Genomic DNA, 19,333 nt, shown 5'->3' with positions numbered 1-19,333 from the left:
GTGGGCACCGTGGCCTGGCCTGTGGTCCGGACATGCACAGCACAATGGTACCACATCCAAGCAAGTGGGCGTCCACATGGAGCCATCGGAGACGTGTGTGCCGGGCAGCTGCTGACACAGGGACTGATGGGAAGGCCGCCTCCTCCTAATTCTCACCCTCTGTGCCGGCAGCAGACGGCCCTCAGCCTGTCCTCGTGGGCTCTTTGCTGCTGAGGTGTTGGGCTCTTGACCCATGAAGACACCTGGCCTCCGCTGGGCCTTCTCTGGAAGCCCTAGCCTGTGGCCTGCGCCTTCCAACTCTTCCCTTACAGCTCAGCGGAGCAGCCTTGGTGGGTGGCTCCCCCACCCCCACACACTTCACCCCGCTTGCCAATGTTCTGCAGAAACAACCAGGGCATCCGTTTCCAACCGTGAGCCTGCCAATCACGGGGACACGTTGTCCCTGCTTGAACCCGAGGAGTGGATGCTCACCAATCCACTTTCCTGGAAGACCTGAGGGAGACACACTGTGATGGAGGAAGGACCCCATGGCTTGAGGGCGAGCGGTCACAGCCTCCCGGAAGGGACCAGCCATTCCAGGACAATGGCCAGCAATGTACTGCTGAGTCCTGGAAGACAGCCCACATCCTCGCTGAGGCCAGTGCGGGTTTCTGGAAGCTTCTGAGACAGGGACCAGCAGCAGTAGGAAAGAGATTCCAAAACACCTCGGCAAGCTTTAGCGTTCCAGAACACTCAACCGACGGGGCGTGAGTGTGTAAGTACCCTGACGAGATAAATTCCTCTCTTCCAAATCCTAGAAAGAAGCTCATCTTCAGCAGAGAACCTGCAGATGGGTGCTGAAGCCGTTTTACCACTTTATAATTAGACCCGGGTGATTTATCACACTGCAGAACACATCCCCACTCTAGTGCCATTAAAAACTGAATTGCAATTTGCTGTTAAATTAAGATGCTTCATTTTTCTACTGTATCTGATTTTCCCTTTTCACAGACGAATGATGCTACAAGGGCCATCAGACAGGAAAATGCCATCAAAACCCCTGGAGAGCCCAAATCTAAGAGATTGCATCTTATTCATTATCAAACCTTATCAAACTCTTATCAAGAGAAGCCCAGAGACCGTGAATAGGAAATATGATAAGCATATCTGTGGAAGTCCTTGCTTATCATGGTTCTGAGAAATCCCCATGAAAATTCTGCTATCCATGTGTGCAAACTACAAAGGCGGATTTAAGTTTAATTTGTGCAGACTAGAGTCCTAAAGTACAGCACCCTCTAAGCAGGCAGGAGAAACTTAATCCTACATGGCCAACTAATTACATTCGAACCTTCCAAAGGGGCACCACGGCTCACTTTGATGTTAAGCTGCTGGACCTCTTGTCCCATCATTCCTTGGGCAAGTTCTCCTCTGCACATCAAAGCTATTGCTTTTGAACTCCATTTCACTAGGGTAGAACGCCCAGGGACAGAAGATGGCTTCTCGCTGAAGGAGGCTGCTTTTTCTCTGAAAACCACAGGAGGAGCGCTGAGTTTCTCCAGAGTGCACCCCCTACCCAGCATCAACAAAGGTTGCCTCTTTCCTTCCTGAAGGCGAGCCCCACCATGAGAGACACTGCCCGGCATGCCCAGTCCACCGCAGATCTCCCGCCCCTGCCTGGTCCCCAGTGGGCTTGTCTGGCACGTTTCTCAGGATCTTGACAAAGCACTGTTCACCCCCGAGCTCACTCAGAGCTCAGCTCCGAGGCGCTCTCAGCCTTCCCATCAACAGATACTGCAACAGGAAGAGAGGTCCGAGAGGTCCAAGAGTTCATCTCTCCCAGCTGAAAGCCCTGGTGGGTACCTTCCTCTGGCCTGAACTTGGAGGATGACTTCCTGGAGCAGCCGCTGCTGGGGAAGAGAGTCCAAGTCGCCCCCTTGTGGCAGCCCTGCGTTCTGACGGCTCCCAGTGGGAAGTTGGATGTGCCGCACTGAAGACCAAAAGGGTCACCGCTGCCCTTAAATCACATACTGGGCCAGTGAAAAGAAGGGCTTCAGATAAAAGCTAAGTACCAGTTCAACCCACGGAAAGCCCCGCTAGGCCACTCTGCTCCGCCAGTGACTTCTGATAATGGTGCTTTCTCCGTCAGGGTTGGCACACGGGTTAAACGAGACAATGCAAGTGAAATATTAATCATCGGCTCTGGCAGCAAGATTACACTCAGTAATAAAAGTGCTTTGTTAACATCCGCAGAGAAAGAAAAAACAGACTGCCCTGGCTGAGGCAGACGACAATAAAAGGATATGAAGACCAGCTGACCGGAGTTCAGAAAGCACAGAGAGCCAAGCCAGAAATCTTGACCATTGGTAATTCACCCTTGTTCATGCAACATCTTAATGTAAACTATGAGTAATTCAATCAGAACGCAGGGACGGGCAGTTAGCACAGCAGTTAAAGTGCTGCTTGGGACGCCCACAATCCATATCAGGGTGCTTGGGTTTGAGTCCCAGGTCCTCTCCCACTTCCAGTTTCCTGCTAATCATTCCTTGGGAGGTGCCAGCTCAAGTACTTGGGTCCTGCCACCCACACAGGAGACCCAGACTGAGTTCCAGGATCCTATCTTTGGCCTGGCCCAGTGCTTGCTATGGCAGGCATTGGAGGAGTGACCCAGTGTGAACCAGTGAACTGTCTCTCTGCCTTTAAAATAAGCAAGCAAGCACATAAATAAAGACAGTAACATCAGGAAATCAAAATCAGCTTACTTCAAATACTATCCTTTTAAAACTTCATCTTTAATCAATGAGATACTACTGAGTCAACAAAACACATCACAGTTGAAACATACTAGGAGATACAACTGGAAGGAAAAGCAAAATATGCCAAACACGGGGCCAGCACTGTGGCGCAGTGGGTTAACACCCTGGCCTGAAGCACCGCCATCCCATATGGATGCCGGTCTGAGTCCCAGCTGCTTCACTTCTGATCCAGCTCTCTGCTATGGCCTGGGAAAGCAGTGGAAGATGGCCCAAGTCCTTGGGCCCCTGCACCAGTGTGGGAGATCCGGAAGAAGCTCCTGGCTCCAGATTGGCGCAGCTCCTGCCATTGTGGCCAATTGGGGAGTGAACCATCGGATGGAAGACCTCTTTCTCTCTCTGTCTCTCCTCTGTGTAACTCTGACTTTCAAATAAATAAATAAATTTTTTTAAAAATATGCAAACACATAGAGTAAAAGGCAAAGATTCAGATAGCCTCTGGCATGGGGTGAGGAATAACTGATTCTCAAATTCTCTCTCTCCAGAATAGTAGCATGACTAACAGGTGTCTTAGAATGCTGCTCTGGGACAAACGGCATCTCGTATGCCAGTGCTGAAGTACACAATAAGCTTTCAATGAAACTGAATGACCAATCACAATCCCAGTCACTGTCAATATACAACTCGAAGGTCACTTTGAAGGCACAGTTCCCTGAGAGGAGCTCAAATGTGTGACATTCACATATCTCATTTAACAAGCTAATAAGCTTTTAAAAAACAAACTCCATGTGAGGTGTCATGGAAAGGCACAAAATAGGAACTGGACTTAGAGAAACAAGACACTCCGCACACAATCACATGAATCCACACACTGTTCCTGGTAACCAAACAGCTAGCAAGAATATTTATATCTCACAAGAGAAAACATGACATTTTCATGACCTGCTCAGATTTACAGAGTTAGGGACTGACTGAAAATTAGAATCCAAGTATCCCAAAGTATATAAAGAACTGGGAATGCTTAGCTTGCATAAAAATAAAAAAGACGTAAAGGGAACTTGAGGTCTGTGCTAAAATATCTAAGGCCTAGGCTATTATTGTCGCAAGATGATGGGTCAAACATTCTTGGGCCAATTCCCTAGAGAAACAAATCCAGAATCCCTCCTCTTTTATTTCTAGGTCTCCATTTGTATCAACTGCTTTGACCTCAAACTAGACAAGCTTACCATCTGAAGGGGGCTATCATCTGGAGGACTATCCCACTCATTTAACTACAGAACAAGGCAAGTGTTGCAGGTGCATAGATTTTGACACAAATGAGATGAGGCCTTGTAGTAATTAGACTTTCCAAATACAGACACATAGTCTGTAAGGACAGAGCACACCGCCATCTCTAGGAATGTCAAATAGAAGGGTTATGACCTCCTATGAAGAGTTAGGAGACAGGAGGGTCATTGGAAAGCTACTGTGAAATTCTAAACAAGAACTGACGAGTCTTGGATTAATACAGCAGTGGTAGAAACAGAGAGAAACGGACACACAAGAGGGATGTTTTAGGAGTAATAGCACAAAGACTTACTAACTGACACATGGAGAATGAAGAGCAGAAAGAGGCATGGGTGCTCCAGAAAGACAACTGAACCACCAGCAACCAGTAGAGCATGAAAGCCGAGCAGGTTGGTGAAGATGTAGAGTTAGGAGCTCTCAGCAGGCCATGGGTCTGGGAGCTATAGGGACAGGTTAACTGGAGACAGAACTTTGGAATACATAGTATAGAGGGTATCTCATTTCTCCTCCCATCTAGACTTGGGATACAACATGAGAAGAGGGCTGGGGGGCACTGGCTTTTAAGAGGTGGACTAGAAAGAGAAACTCAAGAGAAGACCGGGTAAGCTAGCAAACACCCAGGAAAACAAGTGCAGTGCAGTGTCTTGGAGACTGAGAAAGCAGGAGTTCAGGGAGGAATGGCAGCAGAGAATCCCAATCAAATCAGAGATGAACAGCACCTACTGGACTTGGCCATGTGCAGGTTGTCAGTGGAGGACAGGGGGCTGAATGGCCAATGGGAAGGAAGGAATTGGCCAATGGAGGGCCAGTGGATGGAAGATGATACCTGGAAGGAAGACATGGAAATGTGGATGGTTTTGAGGAAGGAAAAGACCAGAGCATTTTCATAAACTAGGAAGAAAGTGTAGGTAAAAACAGAGACTAAAGGTCCCTGCTGAGTGCAGAGATCAATGGAGAGGAGTCCCAGGGGAGGGGACAACCACAAGCACAAGTGGCTGGGCCGGCTGGGGTCACGGAGATGGACACTTCATCCTTGGAGGCTGGAGGGAGGGAGAAGGGGTGTGGCGTGGCTGCAGCCTGTGGGGGCGGTGGTAAGGACAGGAAAGGGTGGTAGCCATTGATAGCCCTGACTGTCCCAGTGGAGGAAGCAGCAGGATCTTACACTGAGGGTCTTAAAGGACACGCCTTGAAGAGAGGGTGGAGGAACGAGCAAGGACAAGGCTGACTGCTGGGAAGCTTCGAGGCTGGGGACACAGCGTGTGTCGGGGGGACACTGCTCCTCAAACTCCTCCGACACACAGAGAGCTCACCTCAAACCTTCACCTCGTCCCCCACTGCCCCTAGTGCAAAGTCCCATCTTTCCACAGCACACAAGCCCCATGTGCTCTGTTTGCCGACCTATTTGGGATGCTCTTTCTCTCTCCCGTGCCTCTTGCACTTGTGCTCCTACTGTGCCACCTCCTCCAGGAGCTCCCTGAGTGAGGCAGGTTAAAGACCTCTCCCCGACTCTCACAACAGGCCATGCATCCTGCCCACCTCTGCACCTGCCACAACGGGGAGACAGCTGCTTGGGCAGCTAGCCCCATGCCAGACAGGCAGAGCTCCTTCTGGATGGAAAGACCCACCTGTGTGCCCCTCAGCAGGCACGGGAGTGGGCATGGCCAGGTGACTTCTGCGAGAGGCTGGCCGATGGCTCCTTGAGCCCCATGCTGAGAACCCAGGGTCTGACCTTGTCAGTCTCTCGCACAGAACTGCCTTCATAAAAGCACGAGCGTAATGTTATCTGCACTGGGGACAGTGCTTCTCCTAGAAACTGATCACGGCTCTTCCACAGCAGACATTCTCATGGCCAAGGTCAGATTCTGACAGCAGTTTCTGGGGCTGTGGACATGCCCTGGAAATGCACCTGGGGAGAGCAATGCACAGCGGTGTCCCACCTCGTGAGCACTCCTCTCGCTGCCCCCGCTGCCAAACAGGTCAGGCTGGGTCTCCTCTGCTCTGAGGATACCCCAAATCAGCTAACAGACCCCAAGCTGTCCTTGACAACAGCTATATACCTGGCGGTGACCCTGTGTGCTGCTGGCCTCTCCTCTGCTGAGACCTCCATGCTCCGAGCTCACCAGCCCTCCCTCCGCATCCTCCCCAGCCTACAGCCTGCTGCATCCTCTTGCAGTCCTGGAGGTGCTGAATCTGCTAACAGGATTTTCCCAGGTCCCAGCCCCATCTCTGCTTCCCACTCAGGTCCCTCCAACAAAAATAAGTCCTCGGCTAGGCTTCAAGTACTGGGGTCTATTGGGCAAGGGGATGCTAGGACACAGCCTCTGTCCAGCATTGGTTGAAACCAGACCCCAGTGGCTCCCAGATGGCAATGGAATGCATTCATGGCTCATAAAAAATGCCGCACTGGTTTTTTTTTTTTTAGGGCTGGAGAGATAAAGGAGCAACTAGCAGCCAGCAGGGCTTGTCACTTGGGAAGACTTTTCCCACATGGCTTTTTCCATTGTGTGCAGTCCATGCTGAAGGTGTGTCTGCCCCAACGTCAGCACCAGCATGTGTCACTAGGAGCCCACTGTCACAGTGACAGAGCAAAGCACTGGCCTCAGGGAAACCTGCAGGACTGTCACTCTACCACACGCACGCCACCATCCAAAGGCAGCTTCAAACGAAACCAAGTTCCAGGGACCCCACGCTCCACGGGCGGGCAGATGTGGCCCCTCAGGCTGTAATGTGGGTTCAAAGAAGCGCTGAGTAGTTTGCAGAAAGGAAATGATTTAAAGCAAAATGAAACACAACCTAGCAATAAACACCTCTCACCATACTGTATCTCATGGCTGCAGAGACAGTCGGACCTCAGTGAGGGAAACACATTTAAGACCTGCTGCCTGGAGCCGTGGCTGCTCACGGACAAGGCCGCCAGCACTGGACTTAATGACCTGTTGGCTGAGGCTTAACTCAGTCATCCACCCTCAGACGCGCAGTCCAATCTCTCTGTCCGCGCTCTCCCAGCAAGGCGGCCTCCTCATGCATGCCAAGGTAACTCATCTCTTAGGCTCCTCGGACACAACTGCATCTTCCCCGGGAGTGGCCATGGAGAAGGTAGTGAGCTTCAGCTCCTCCCCCACCCCCACCCCCCAAAATAAGTCAATCAGTCATCAGAGATGGGAAGGGCCGAGGAGGTGGGGGTTAGGTCATGCTGCCCCCAGAAATGTGATCTACTGTGCTTCTACCCAGTCCCTTCTGCAGCTCCCCAGACACCTCCAGTGGGTCCTGCCAGCGGTCACCCCTGCTGACTCCCCTGTCCCATCCAAGGTGGCACCTTCCACCCACACCTGGCTGCTCCACATTGCCACTCCTCTGCATGGGTCCCTCCCTCTACCCACAATGCCCTTTTCTTTCCTGGATAACTTCTACGCAACCTTCCTAACTCAGCAGAGGCCTGACCTCCCTAAGGTGGGCTCCTTGCCCCCTCCCCAGCCCAGGCGATGCCAGGCACATGCCTAGCCTCGTGAGCCACGGTGCCTGGAGAAAGAGCACCACCAAATCATTGACAGACCACACCTTCTTTCAGACGGCCGATTCATGTCTATAGAATGGCCGCCCCACGTAGGACTGTGGCAGGTCTCCCCAGCTGGGCCGAGAATTCCTCCCATACAGGGACTGGATCCCCAGCACCTGGCAAAGACCAGACACACACAAAGCACAGCAAGTGACAACTGAGGGTGCGGCCAGGACTGAAGTCCATGTGCACCTCTGCCCCAAACACTTGTGAGCTCCTCCTGGGGGCCTGAAGTGGCTCATTCCCGACTCCCCAGCCTCGACCCCAAAGTCCTCCATCACTTTTCTGACCGTGTAACCCACTAAACCTCTCTGAGGACTGTTCTCTCTGAGCAGATCTGGCTCTTGGCCTTCTGTCGACACCTGGGTCTTCTTTAAATATGTGTGTATTTATTTGGTCCACTCCCCACATGCCTGCAACAGTCCCGTGCTAGGGCCAAAGCCAGCAGCTGGGAACTCTCTCCAGGTCTCCCACGCTGGCAGAAGGAACCCAATTACTTAAGCCATCACCACTGCTTCCCAGGGCCAGGGCTAGCAGGAAGTGGACTCAACAGTGGAGCCAAGAATTGAATCTAAGTACTCTGATGGGGGACTTGGGCATCTTAACTGACATCTTAACCACCAGGCAAAATGCACCCCTCCCTACCGCCCAGTGCCAGTGCTTTGGGATATGGGGTCTGCTACTCCCCCGAGTAGAATGCCTTCCCAAACCATCCTCCCCATCATGCACCCAAATACTGACTTACTAAAAAACCAAAAACTTTAAAAGAGTTCACCTATTCTGCAAGCGCCAGTCCCACATCTTCCCTGAAATCACCCCTAGAAATGGAGGCTCACACTGCTCTCCCAACTGACTGCAGAATAAAGTATTAATACACACAACACCATCTTGTTTCAGGTTTCAATTGCCTTAAGGGTTTATTTACGTGTTTATTTGAAAGGCAGAGTGACAGAGATAGGAAGAGATTGAGAGAGATCTTCCATCCACTGACTCACCCCCAAGATGGCTGCAATGGCCCAGGCTGGGTCAAGGCAAAGCCCAGAGCCTGGAACTCCATCTGGGTCTCCCATGTGGGTGATAGGGGACCAAGCACTTGGAGCACCCTCTGCTACCTTTCCTGGTACTCCAGCGGGGATCTGGATGGGAAGGGAGCAGCTGGGACTCAAATGACACTCAGCTATGGAATGCCAGCACCACAGGTGGTGGCTGTGCCACCAACGCCAGCCCCTAGCTTTCAACGGTCCTAATCTGGTACAGTAGAGAGAACACTGGACATGTCCCTAGGAAATCTGACGTCAGTCCTGGTTCCCCAGGAAATGATGCTTCTCTGAGCCTCGGTCTCTCCCCTGAGGTAAGGAAAACTATCGCCCTGCTCAACTCACAGAGCTTGTTTTGAGACTTGATTGACAACGCGTGAAAGACGCAGACGTCTGTCGGGAAGCCTTGTGCGACTGCAATGACGTAACACTCTGAGCCAGCGCCGGTCCCCTGAAGGTGGGAACTGGGCCTCAGCTGCCATCTTCCACCCCACTCCCAGGCCCACCCAATTAGCAGAGGCTTATGCTGCATGGGAGGGCCGTGGACACGGGGCCGTAGTGTACTCTGGGAAATTAAGGATCTGGAGCACTTCATTACAAGTTTCTTTCTGTTGTGCAAAATGCAATCAAGGTGTGTGTTTTTTTTTTTTTTAATTTTTTAATCCGGGAAAAGGATCCAGTGATCTTTTGGGAAATGACTGCTTAGCGTGAAGCCCCGTGGGATGTTCACGTCATGGCTGTGGGCGTGCACGGCTGCAGCAGCTCACGTTTGGCCTCAGCTCTTTGAGGGGCAGCCAAGGATGCACAGTTCTGATCCTTCTCTCCACTTCTGGTCTCCCATCTACTTCCTTTCCAGGGTCTTTGTGTGCCAGTTTGTAGGGGGCCCCTAAGTACATCCTGAATACTGCAAGACGTTGGCCGATAAGATCCCTTCCCTGAGAGCACCAGTGAGACCGGTCTCCTACGGAATCAAGGAGTTTTACATTCTTAGTTTTTTCCCATACAACAAATACTATTAATAACATCCTACTTTCTCCGGAGATGATATGGATTAAACCAAATGGAAAGTTTCCATGGCTACCGCAGGGTTATTTTTGGTAGGAGAAACGCACGCCAAGAGAAGCAGTATACATGGTCAAGAACTGGAGCTTTATTTCCGCCTGGCTATCAGGCAATCAATCCCAATTTAATTTTGAAACTCTAATTGCAACGGAAACTAATTATGAGCAGCAAGACCTGAAACCCCTAATTAAAGTGGGAGTCAATAAAGCAATTCAGCATTGTCGTTGGGGCATTAGCAGGAGGCGAGATGAAGAAGTACACCAGATTTCCTCCCAGGTAGACCAGCTAAGCCAAGCGAAGAGGGAAACTCTCATCTTGGGGATGCAGCTGGGGAGCCCTAAGTGGGGACTTTAGGCTCCAGCTTCCGGTGAGCGAGCAGGCTAAGGCCTCAGTGCAATAAAGACTTCCACCACCCAGGGATGGGACAGAAAACCTGGTGACAAGGAGGGTATTTCCACTGATGACAGTCAGCTGTGGGCATGGCCTCGCAGAGAGGCTGGGAGGCGGGGACGGCACAAGGTGGCCCTTTCCGTGCTCTCCTTGGGGTCAGAGCTGCGGGCCCACCGGGGCTTCCAAACAAATCTTGTCGCCCGGCCCCAGATATTTATGGGCTGATTCCTCCCATACCAAGTGCTGAGTTGCACTTTACTGAATTAGCCAAAGTTGGCCCATCAGAGGGAGAAGCTGCTGCCAATCCCCAAAGCACGCCGTTCCCTCGGGGGCCTCCCAGTCTATCTTTGACAGCTTTAAAATACTGCTAATGGCATGACTTCATCTGCCCTGTGCTGGAACAATCCATATTTAGGCCAGAAACCACAGGGTCCTCAACTCACCCCACGTGGCCCCACGACAGAAAGGGGCCCTGAGGGCAGGGTGGGAACGCTTTGCACCAATGATTAATTACCCAGCCTCCTCCAAATTCCCTGACAAAGAGACAAAAATGCACTCTGCTGGACGGCTGGCAGGCCGCTCTGAGCGCTCAACCAGAGGCACGCTCTGCACAGCTCACCCTCCCGGCACTCGCTGTGCAGTCCTCGACAGCAGCGTCTTCCTCCCGTGAACAGGTGCTTTCTGGAGGGTTTTAAAGCAGCATCCTTGAGAAGAAGGCCAAGGAGCATCGAGAGCTCACGGCAGGGGGGCAGCAGCGGGGTCAGTCCCTTGGGGGAGGCCACTCTGCCTCGGGTTGGGAGAATTCCTTGAGAGCTTTCCAACTTCTGCTTCCCAGGAACAAACAAGGCCCACAGGTAGCTGGGGGCCCACGGAATTTTCCAAAACAGACAACACTCCCAAGATCCACGAGAGCCCATGCTAATCGAAATTCTTTATGCCTTGCAGGCAGATGCCACAGAACCCAGGGCTCGCCTTGAATGAGTCCAATGAGGCTGAGTATTTTCATGGCCTATGGAGACATCACGCACAGCCCGAGCTCAGCACTCTGGTCTCGGAACAAAGGTTAAGATGTGAGCGCCAAAGGAAAACATGCTCTCAACCCTGAAACACTTTGGAAGCTGGCTGGCATTCTAGGCGCTATGGCCATGCCACACACACCAGCAGGCTACACAGAGAAAGGGGCTCGGCCACCTTCCACTCATCGGGAAGAGGGAAGACAGGGAGACTAGAAAGAAAGAAGAAAAACAGCCCTGTCCTGCTGAGCCACTCTGGTTTCAAATGTCAGCCCCAGGAGACCCAGAGTGTCTGTCCCAAAACACCGACAAGGAGTGGGTCCTGTGCTGCTGGACTATGTTGCCAGGCAAGGCTACCCACTAGGGGCTCGCGAAGATCCAGCCGTCAGAGACAGCGCCTCCGTGTCTGCCGCCAGCAAGCTGCCAGCTGCTTCTCATGCCCAGCAGAAAACTAGCGCTCTCAGGGCCCAGGAGGGAATTACAGATGCGCCCCATCTCCAACCCACACCTACCTTGACTCCCATCAAAGACTTGCGGTGGTAGAAGCAGCACAGAGCTGCCGAGAGGGCGTGGAACGCGTTGCATTCCTTGGGCATCTTTCCCGTCTTCCGTCCTGGGGACCACACACTCTCCTCGGGGTCCAGAGACACGGAGCTTCGGATGTCAATGCCCCAGGGTCCTGCCGGCAGCAGCTGTGCTGCTCACTCCTGCCGGCACTCCGTGGCCTGGGGGAGTGAGTCGGCTCCTGCTCCCAGGCCAGTCTGGGACTTTTCCCCGCCGCCGCCGAAGCCAATACAATCCGCTCGCTCAATTCTGGCAGGCTGGTGTCCAGCCTGCCCTGCACACAGTGCCAGAAACTCTCATGTGACCAGCCCTGCTCTCTGATGAAATTCTAACCCCTCTCAGAGCAGGCCTTGGGCTTTAGCTGGCCCGCAGTGTAGAGACCAGCAGGAACGGCTCAACCCCCCCTGCACCCCCGACAGGCAGCCAGCCCTCCTGGGGGGCGTTGCCCGGCTGCCTGTCACCCCAGCCCCCCCGGGGTTTAAGGAAGCAGGGCAAGTTGTACACATCACACCACCTTGCTACGAGACAGAGGCTCCATTGAGAAAAGGAGGTGGCCTCAAGTGACCAGGGCGTGACTTTTTCCGGGAGCAGTCCTAGAAATCCAGGCAAGCAGCCCCGGCCCCCCCACCTCCCGTGCCCACCTCCAGAGCTGTTTATTTTTAATTAGGATGCTCCTGACAGCCAGGTTGCAGCTGATAGCGCTGGCACAGCCATCGTGATTGGCAACACAGTATTGCCTTTTGGTGTTTAATTAACAAGTCTGTCGCAAACACCCTGGGCACCGCGTGTCCTCCCCACCCAGCCATGCAGGCTGTGAGAGGAAGGGGCGGTGTGGCCCCATCTGACCCAAGTGCTGCTCCTGCTCCCCTCCTTAATTTCCTGTCTCCTCACGGAGTGGCCTCACCTACATCCAGCACACAAACCTTGCACCCAACGCAGCCCAGCGAAGACTTCCTAGAGGGCCCTGAGGTCAGAGGCCAGGACCTGACCCAGAGCCCCCTCACACCCTCCCCTCTTTTGCTCCAGTTACAGTGACACTCAACCCGACTCTGCTCCGTTTCTTTTTCAATCAAATCCAGGTTTCTGCCTGTAGCTCTTCCTCTCCCCCAGCTCCAAACGCTAACTCTCTGTGGCTACGGCCACTCAGAAATGCAGTGTGTCCCAGAGCCGTCTGCGCCTTCGAGCAGGCAGAGACCTGTAAGGAGGAGGAAACTGACCTGCGCAGGCCGGAAGGGAACACAACCAGATGAGGCATGAAAGAGGTATGAGAAATATCCAACGGGATTAGTGTCCAGTCCTCAGGGGCCCTCAGCCTTGGGACTGGGTCATGTCTGACCGTAAAAACAGGGGATTGTTTGTTTGTTCAACTCCCGGCCAGCAGCTTCTGGGTTTGAATGAGGGGAGCGGAGAGCCATAGACCTCACGGCCACTGAGCGGCAGAGGGAGGAGGTGGGGATGGGGCTTCTCGGGTCTGCCACCACCCCAGGGCAGACATGCGGCCCTGGAGACTCCCGGGTGCTGGGAGAGCCACCTGGGAACTGAAGCAAGTCCCAGGGGTGGAACTCAGAGAGGTTTTTGAGCTGGTAGAACACCTGGAGATGGGCCAGCTGGTGGGTCAATACAGTCCACCCAGGTCCGAGTACCGGCCCCATGAGGAAGCGTTTTCTGCTTGCTCTCATTTGTGCTAGATGGGGTGCAATGGTCAGTCCAGCGGAGCGGCCAGAGCCCAGCTCTGCGAGGGTGACTCATCCATCGGGCCAAGAGCTGCCAGGGAAAAGGGCTCAGCGTCCACCTGCTGCTCCCCTTTGGCAGGACATAAACTCCTGGAGGCTGACACACACACCCCAAAGGGCTGGCAGAGCACCATCCCCGGCACAGGAAAGGAGTGCGATGGCTCTTTCAGTCCTGCCCCGAAATTCAGTGAGATCATCAGCCAAGACCCTCTGCAGGCCAGATATCCTTCCCCCAGAAGGCGTGAACAAAGACGCTTCCCCGAAAGTGAGCATCCAGGGGTCCACGCTGTGGCACAGAGGGTTAAGCCACCGCCTGTGACGCCGGCATCCCAGATGGGAGCCAATTTGAGGCCTGGCTGCTCCACTTCTGATCCAGCTCAAGTACCTGGGCCCCTGCGCCCACGCAAGTGACCAAGAAGAAGCTCCTGGCTTTGGCCTGGCTCAGCCCTGGTCATTGTGGCCATCTGGAGAGTGAACCAATGGATGAAAGATCGCTCTCTTTCTCTGTCTCACTTGCTTTCTGCTCTTTCAAAATAAATTTTGCAAGAAAAAAAAAAAAAACAAGCAAATCACTCAGACATGCAAATTACAGACAATTATGTAGATAAGTGCTCCAGAGCCAGAGTACAGGCATCCAGGTGCGCTCTTGTCACCGGAGGTTTGCCATGTTTTCTCTAAGAAACATCTCCACGATGTCCCCAAGAATGTGCTCTGTGGGAGTAAAGAATGGGCTAATCTTGTTAGGGAACGGTCTCCTAAGCACCTTTTATTCTTGTACCACATCAAAAAAATAATTTCTGAAGCAGCACTCATAGATTTCAATCAATTTTCTCCCAAAGCGGCCAAGGAGAGAGACTAAAATAACGCGTTGTTCCTGCAACTGAAGATGATAACTGCACAAATTCACCAAGTGCCCTTCTTATGCTCTTAGATGTCTCTTATCCATGCTGATCGATTCCCCCCATTCTCCCCACAACGATTATTCTATTCTAGTTACAAAGAAGCTGAGGGCCAGAGAACAAAGGACGGGGACTCCAGCCTGGGACTGCAGAGCTCCGGCTCAGAGCAGCCAGCAGGCAGCACAAACAGGAGGTGTTTAACGTCTGAGAATCAAACCTGTTGGTCGCACAGCCCCAGGAAAAGGCCTGGGGCGGTGCGTCATCTCCTGACTGCTTGCTACGGGAGACTCAGGACCACTCAAATTTGGATTGGGAGTTTCTAAACACCACGCCTTTTGAGGGACGGGGGAAGGTGCTTCAGAAGGAAACCAGGGGTGGTGGCTGATGAAGGGCGGGGCAGAGCAAAGCGCTCGGGAGGGTCCTGCGGATGCTCTCCAGCGCCCCCCTCGGCCACCCGAGAAGCGCAAGCCTCTGCACCAAGGGAAACACCTGTGCAAAGGGCCCCGCTGCACAGCCAGGTGGACCCTCGCCAGAAATCCCCACTGCCTCAGATCAAGTGCAGCCCCCTCTTCCGAGGACAGGCCCCTGCAAAGCACCGGCCTCAATGCTGGTTTTCCCTGGGGCAGCCCTAACACTAACCTGCCCTATTTAGTAACCATGGAAACAAGAGCTGCCTGCCAGCCCTGTGCAGCAGCCAAGTGTGTCCCACTGGCCGCGGCACTTCAGCTGGGACCGGCCCAGAGAGATAGCTGCGGGTGCCCTTTCCCAAAGTGCCACAGCCCCCGATAGAAGAGGCGGGGCATGGGGAGAGAGATGGCAGGAGAGGCATGCCTCCTGGTGACCTGCAGGGCATTGCAAGAACCATACTGCCCAGGGCTCCCACAGCCACCCCAGCATCAGGCCTTGGCACTCTTGGTCATTGTCCAGCAGCTCCGAGGACACTGACAGTGCCCAGGGGCAGAGAGGAAGGGAACTGAGCCAAGGCTGCAAGGCCTGGCTGGCCCCAGCACACTCAGAACAGCAGTGGGGGCGGGAGTCAGGTACCAAGATCAAAACAACACAATCTCCCTGGCAACGTGGGAGAGTCTTCCCCACCTCATCCCCGCCCCCATGCATCAGGCCTCTCCGGCTCTCTGCTTCCACAAGGCCCCAGCAAGCTGGCTCTGTGAACAAAGACAGCTTTAGTGAGCTAGGGAGTAAGTAACCAGCTGTGGTTCCCCAGGCATCCTGGGAAGCAGGGAAAGATGAGTGTGGCCTTGCCCAGTTGGGATTGGTCTGGTGTTATGGTGTGGGTGTGGATGCCCTCTGCAGGCTCAGCTGCCTGGCCAGCCACGGGCCAGAGAAGGGGCAAGCTTATTAGCAACCCTGCCCCCCAAAGCTCCACAGGCACCTGCCCTGTGTCTGACTGGTTCTGAACAGATAGATGGTCTGTGACTTAGCATGGCTCACTTAAGACTTTTTGACTTTATGATGGTTGTGAATGCACGTACACACTGCTTTTCATTTTCACTATTCAATAAATAACACGGCTATAAAACAGACTCCTATGAGCCAAGTTTGCCCACCTGTGGGCAAAGATGAGCAAATTGAGCACATTCAAGGTGGGCTAGACCACAGTGTGAGGTTTGCTGGCTTAGGTGTACTACCTGACTCAAGACATTTTCAGTTTAAGATGGGTGTATCAGACAGAACCCCATCGTAGGCCAAGGTACATGAGTCGCCAAGCTGTAGCCTCACAGAAGAGCCCAGGGCTTGAGGGAACAGAGCTGGGGACCACAGGAGAGGGCTCTGGGCAAGACATCACCTGCTTTTCTAGCCAGACTGTGGAGCCACAGAAGCTACAAAAGACAGCTCAACACATTTCTCGTGTACAAACTCAATGTATTTCTTCCTGCATGTGGACTCAGTGGGAGGAGGGGCGAGAACGCAAGCCGAGCCCTGGGGCTGCTTTGTGTGCGGCTGTGGACAAGCCCTGGGACACACAGGATGCAGTTAGGCGGGTTTGCTGTATTCATCTGCCCGACAGCTTCCCCAGATTCCTCAGGGGGATGACAGAGAACGGCTGTTAAGTGGGCTCTCTCCAGAAGCTGTATTGATCTGCCCAGCACACACACACACAGCCTACAGTCTTCACCAACGGACTCCTCCTGGCTGGGCCTGATGCTCCCCTCACCCACTACCCACTCGTTTCTCTAAGTAGCTATTAAAGTTGCATAAATGGCCATCGGGAAGCGGAATTAGGCACTCAGCCCTGACTTTGCTTCCTTGCGTTATCCCATGCCATCCTGTATACACCCCTCCACTACCTATATCCTGGTATCACCCCAGAAGTCCTGTATTATACAAGCTCGATTTTCTGTTTTTAACGTTACAGCAAAATTAAAAGAACATGCACAGGATATATTCCAGTCTCTCAAACAGTGAACTCAGACTATCTGCCAGGCTTGGCCTTTGATGGGATTCTATGACAGTCACGGATGCTTCTCCCAGCAAAAGGCGTATTCACTCAACACTTGACATGAGGCTTCTGGAGATTCCCGAACGGCCTGAAGCCCACCCACACAGCCCTGGGACCCTTACCCACCAGAGACGATTTGCCACCTACTTTCTAAGCTTTCTTCCGTTGCATACTTAGTATGCAGTGATCACACCCAGAGCAATCATTTATTTCTCCCACATCTCAGCTCCCAGGTCTTCTTTGCTGTCTGCTTTCCTCTTTCCCCGCCCCTGCACTTTTGGGAAGCGTGAGCCGCATGAGCAATGACCAGAGAAGCCCCGCAGAGGGCCCTGCCGTGGGAGCGCTGCAGAAGGAAGCCTTACCAGCAGGAGCAGCAGGGCTCTCCCATCCCGAGCACTTCGGCAGAGCGACACCTGCAGCTCTCCAAAGTGGCTCTGGAGCACAGCCTGGAAGCAGGATGGAACGGCGAGAGCCAGGGTGGGTTCACGTCTTCACTAGACCACAACTAGTGGGGTGACCTTGAGAAATTAATCTCCGTGGGCCTCGGTTTCTTTCCTGAACTCAGTTACTTCGAGCATCAAGTGAGGTAACACAAAGAGCCGGGCACTCTGCACAGAGTAGGCATGCAGCAAACAGGAGCTTCCGTTTCCCTTTGAAAGAAGGGATGGGGGCCAGCGCTGTGATGTAGTGGGTAAAGCCGACACCTGTAGCGCCGACATCCATATGGGCACCAGTTCAAGTCCCAGCTGTTCCTCTTTCCATATAGCTCTCTGCTATGGCCTGGGAAAGCAGTAGAAGAGAGCCCAAGTGTTTGGGCCCTTGCAACCACATGGGAGACCTGGAAGAAGCTCCTGGCTCCTGGCTTGGGATCAATCCAGCTCCGGTCACTGAGTGACCAGTGGATGGAAGACTCTTTCTCTCTCTCTCTGTAACTCTGCATTTCAAATAAATAAAAAATCTTCAAAAAATGAGAGGGAGAGGAGGGGAGAGGAGGGGAGAGGAGGGGAGAGGAGGGGAGAGGAGGGGAGAGGAGGGGAGAGGAGGGGAGAGGAGGGGAGAGGAGGGGAGAGGAGGGGAGGGGAGGACAACAGACCCATTTCCTCCATGAAAGAAAGAACAAGCAGACCCATTTCCCCCACTATTGCTGCAGGTTCCTGCTACCCATGCCTTGTGCCACTGATCACCGCCTGGCTCCAGTTGGTACACAAGAGACTCCTGAGCCCTGGAAGGAGACACTGAAGAGTTTTTTAGTCTTACAGTGTTTCTTAGTCTTCAAATTTAAGAATTGGATATTAGGGGCCGGCATTGTGGCACAGTGGGTTAAACTGCTACCTGCATCGCTGGCATCCCATATGGGCACTGGTTTGAGTCCCGGCTGCTCCACTTCCAATCCAGCTCCCTGCTAACATGCCTGGCAAAGCAGTAGAAGATGGCCCAAGTGTTGGGCCCCTGCACCCACATGGGAGACCTGGAAGAAGTTCCTGGCCCCGGCTTCAGCCTGGCCCAGCCCTAGCTGTTGCAGCCATTTGGGGATTGGGGAGTAAACCAGTGAATAGGAATCTCTTTGTAATTCTGCCATTCAAATAAATAAATCTTTTAAAAATTACATGTTAAAATTACACATATGGTTCTAATAACACTTGCTCGGCTGTCTCAGATGATTTCCTCCTTGAAAGTCCTCATCATCTCAGAGTTGTTTCAACAGGCAGCCTGGGTATCCCTAGCATCAGCCTACTTGGCCCTCACCCAAGGGGCCGCCGGCTCCATCACAACCATGGGGCTCTTGATGGACCTCCTCCGCCCCAGCCAATGTGACAGGGAGTCCTCTCGGCTCAGTCTTCTGCCCTGTACCCAGCCGCCTGCAGAACGGGACGCCTGCCAGCACGCACTCCTCCAAACCCTTATCCTGGGGACAGATCTTGCTTTTGTGTTCAGAGTCCCCAAGAACCACCTCCCATGTGCCCGACTCCTTCATTCTTCACTGGCCAGAACCAGAACCGTGCCTGGTATGGCCCCTAGGAGCTGCGTCCCCCGCCTTGCTGCCCTCCCTAGACTGTTTTCATCTCTGCTCAGAAGCTGCCTTTGGCCTTGACCCCACCAAAGGGCCAGTGCATTCTTCCAAAGCCATCCCCCCACCCCCCTCTCCACCTAGGCGGCTACCAAACCCCTGAGCATGCGAACCAGTCTGCAAGAGATGCTGGGAAGGCAGGCCTCCGGGGGCAGACGCAGTGTAGCCAGCAGGTGAGAGGTGTGGCCAGCCCCACCCGCACCCCTCCCACCAAGAAGCTGTCTTATTCGTTCCTTCTTCTTTCTTGCCAAGCAGATTCCAGCCACCTGAATGGACACTTCAGCGAGAAACAATCCTTTTTTTCATGGTCATAAACTGACTCTGAGCATTGTCATGTTGAGTGACATGTTGCCTGCTTCTGTCTCCTCCCAAAACAGCTATAAGAGGCAGGCCAGAGCAGCAGTTCTTTAGCTGGGGGCTGGGAGGGGCTTCTAGGAGCCACTGGGAATTGTATCAGACTGTTGTGTGAGTATCTGGTCACTGCTTCCACCCCATCCTCACTGATCCAGGCAGACTTTCACTGGCCAGGGGAGAGGG

At 53.3% G+C, this 19,333-nt stretch overlaps 1 protein-coding gene across 11 annotated transcripts in view; it reads right to left on the bottom strand.

The window, feature by feature from the left end:
* The window catches only part of BCAR3 (BCAR3 adaptor protein, NSP family member), a 282,166-nt gene that overhangs the window by 36,282 nt on the left and 226,551 nt on the right, over positions 1–19,333 (bottom strand). Inside the window, exon 1 of one of the 11 annotated variants that reach the window (XM_008264866.4) lies at positions 11,587–12,014. The exons of the other annotated variants lie outside the window; for them this stretch is intronic. Within the exon in view, the coding sequence (XP_008263088.2) occupies positions 11,587–11,670 (84 nt within the window). The 5' untranslated portion in view covers positions 11,671–12,014. Of the gene's footprint in view, positions 1–11,586; positions 12,015–19,333 lie in introns of those variants that run through there. 11 annotated transcript variants of the gene reach the window in all.

This window comes from Oryctolagus cuniculus, chromosome 7 (genome assembly GCF_964237555.1).
Source record: "Oryctolagus cuniculus chromosome 7, mOryCun1.1, whole genome shotgun sequence".
In the NCBI taxonomy this organism is placed as follows: Eukaryota; Metazoa; Chordata; class Mammalia; order Lagomorpha; family Leporidae; genus Oryctolagus; species Oryctolagus cuniculus.
Note: the sequence above shows the minus strand (reverse complement) of the source record. Positions and strands in the feature narration are given on the sequence as shown.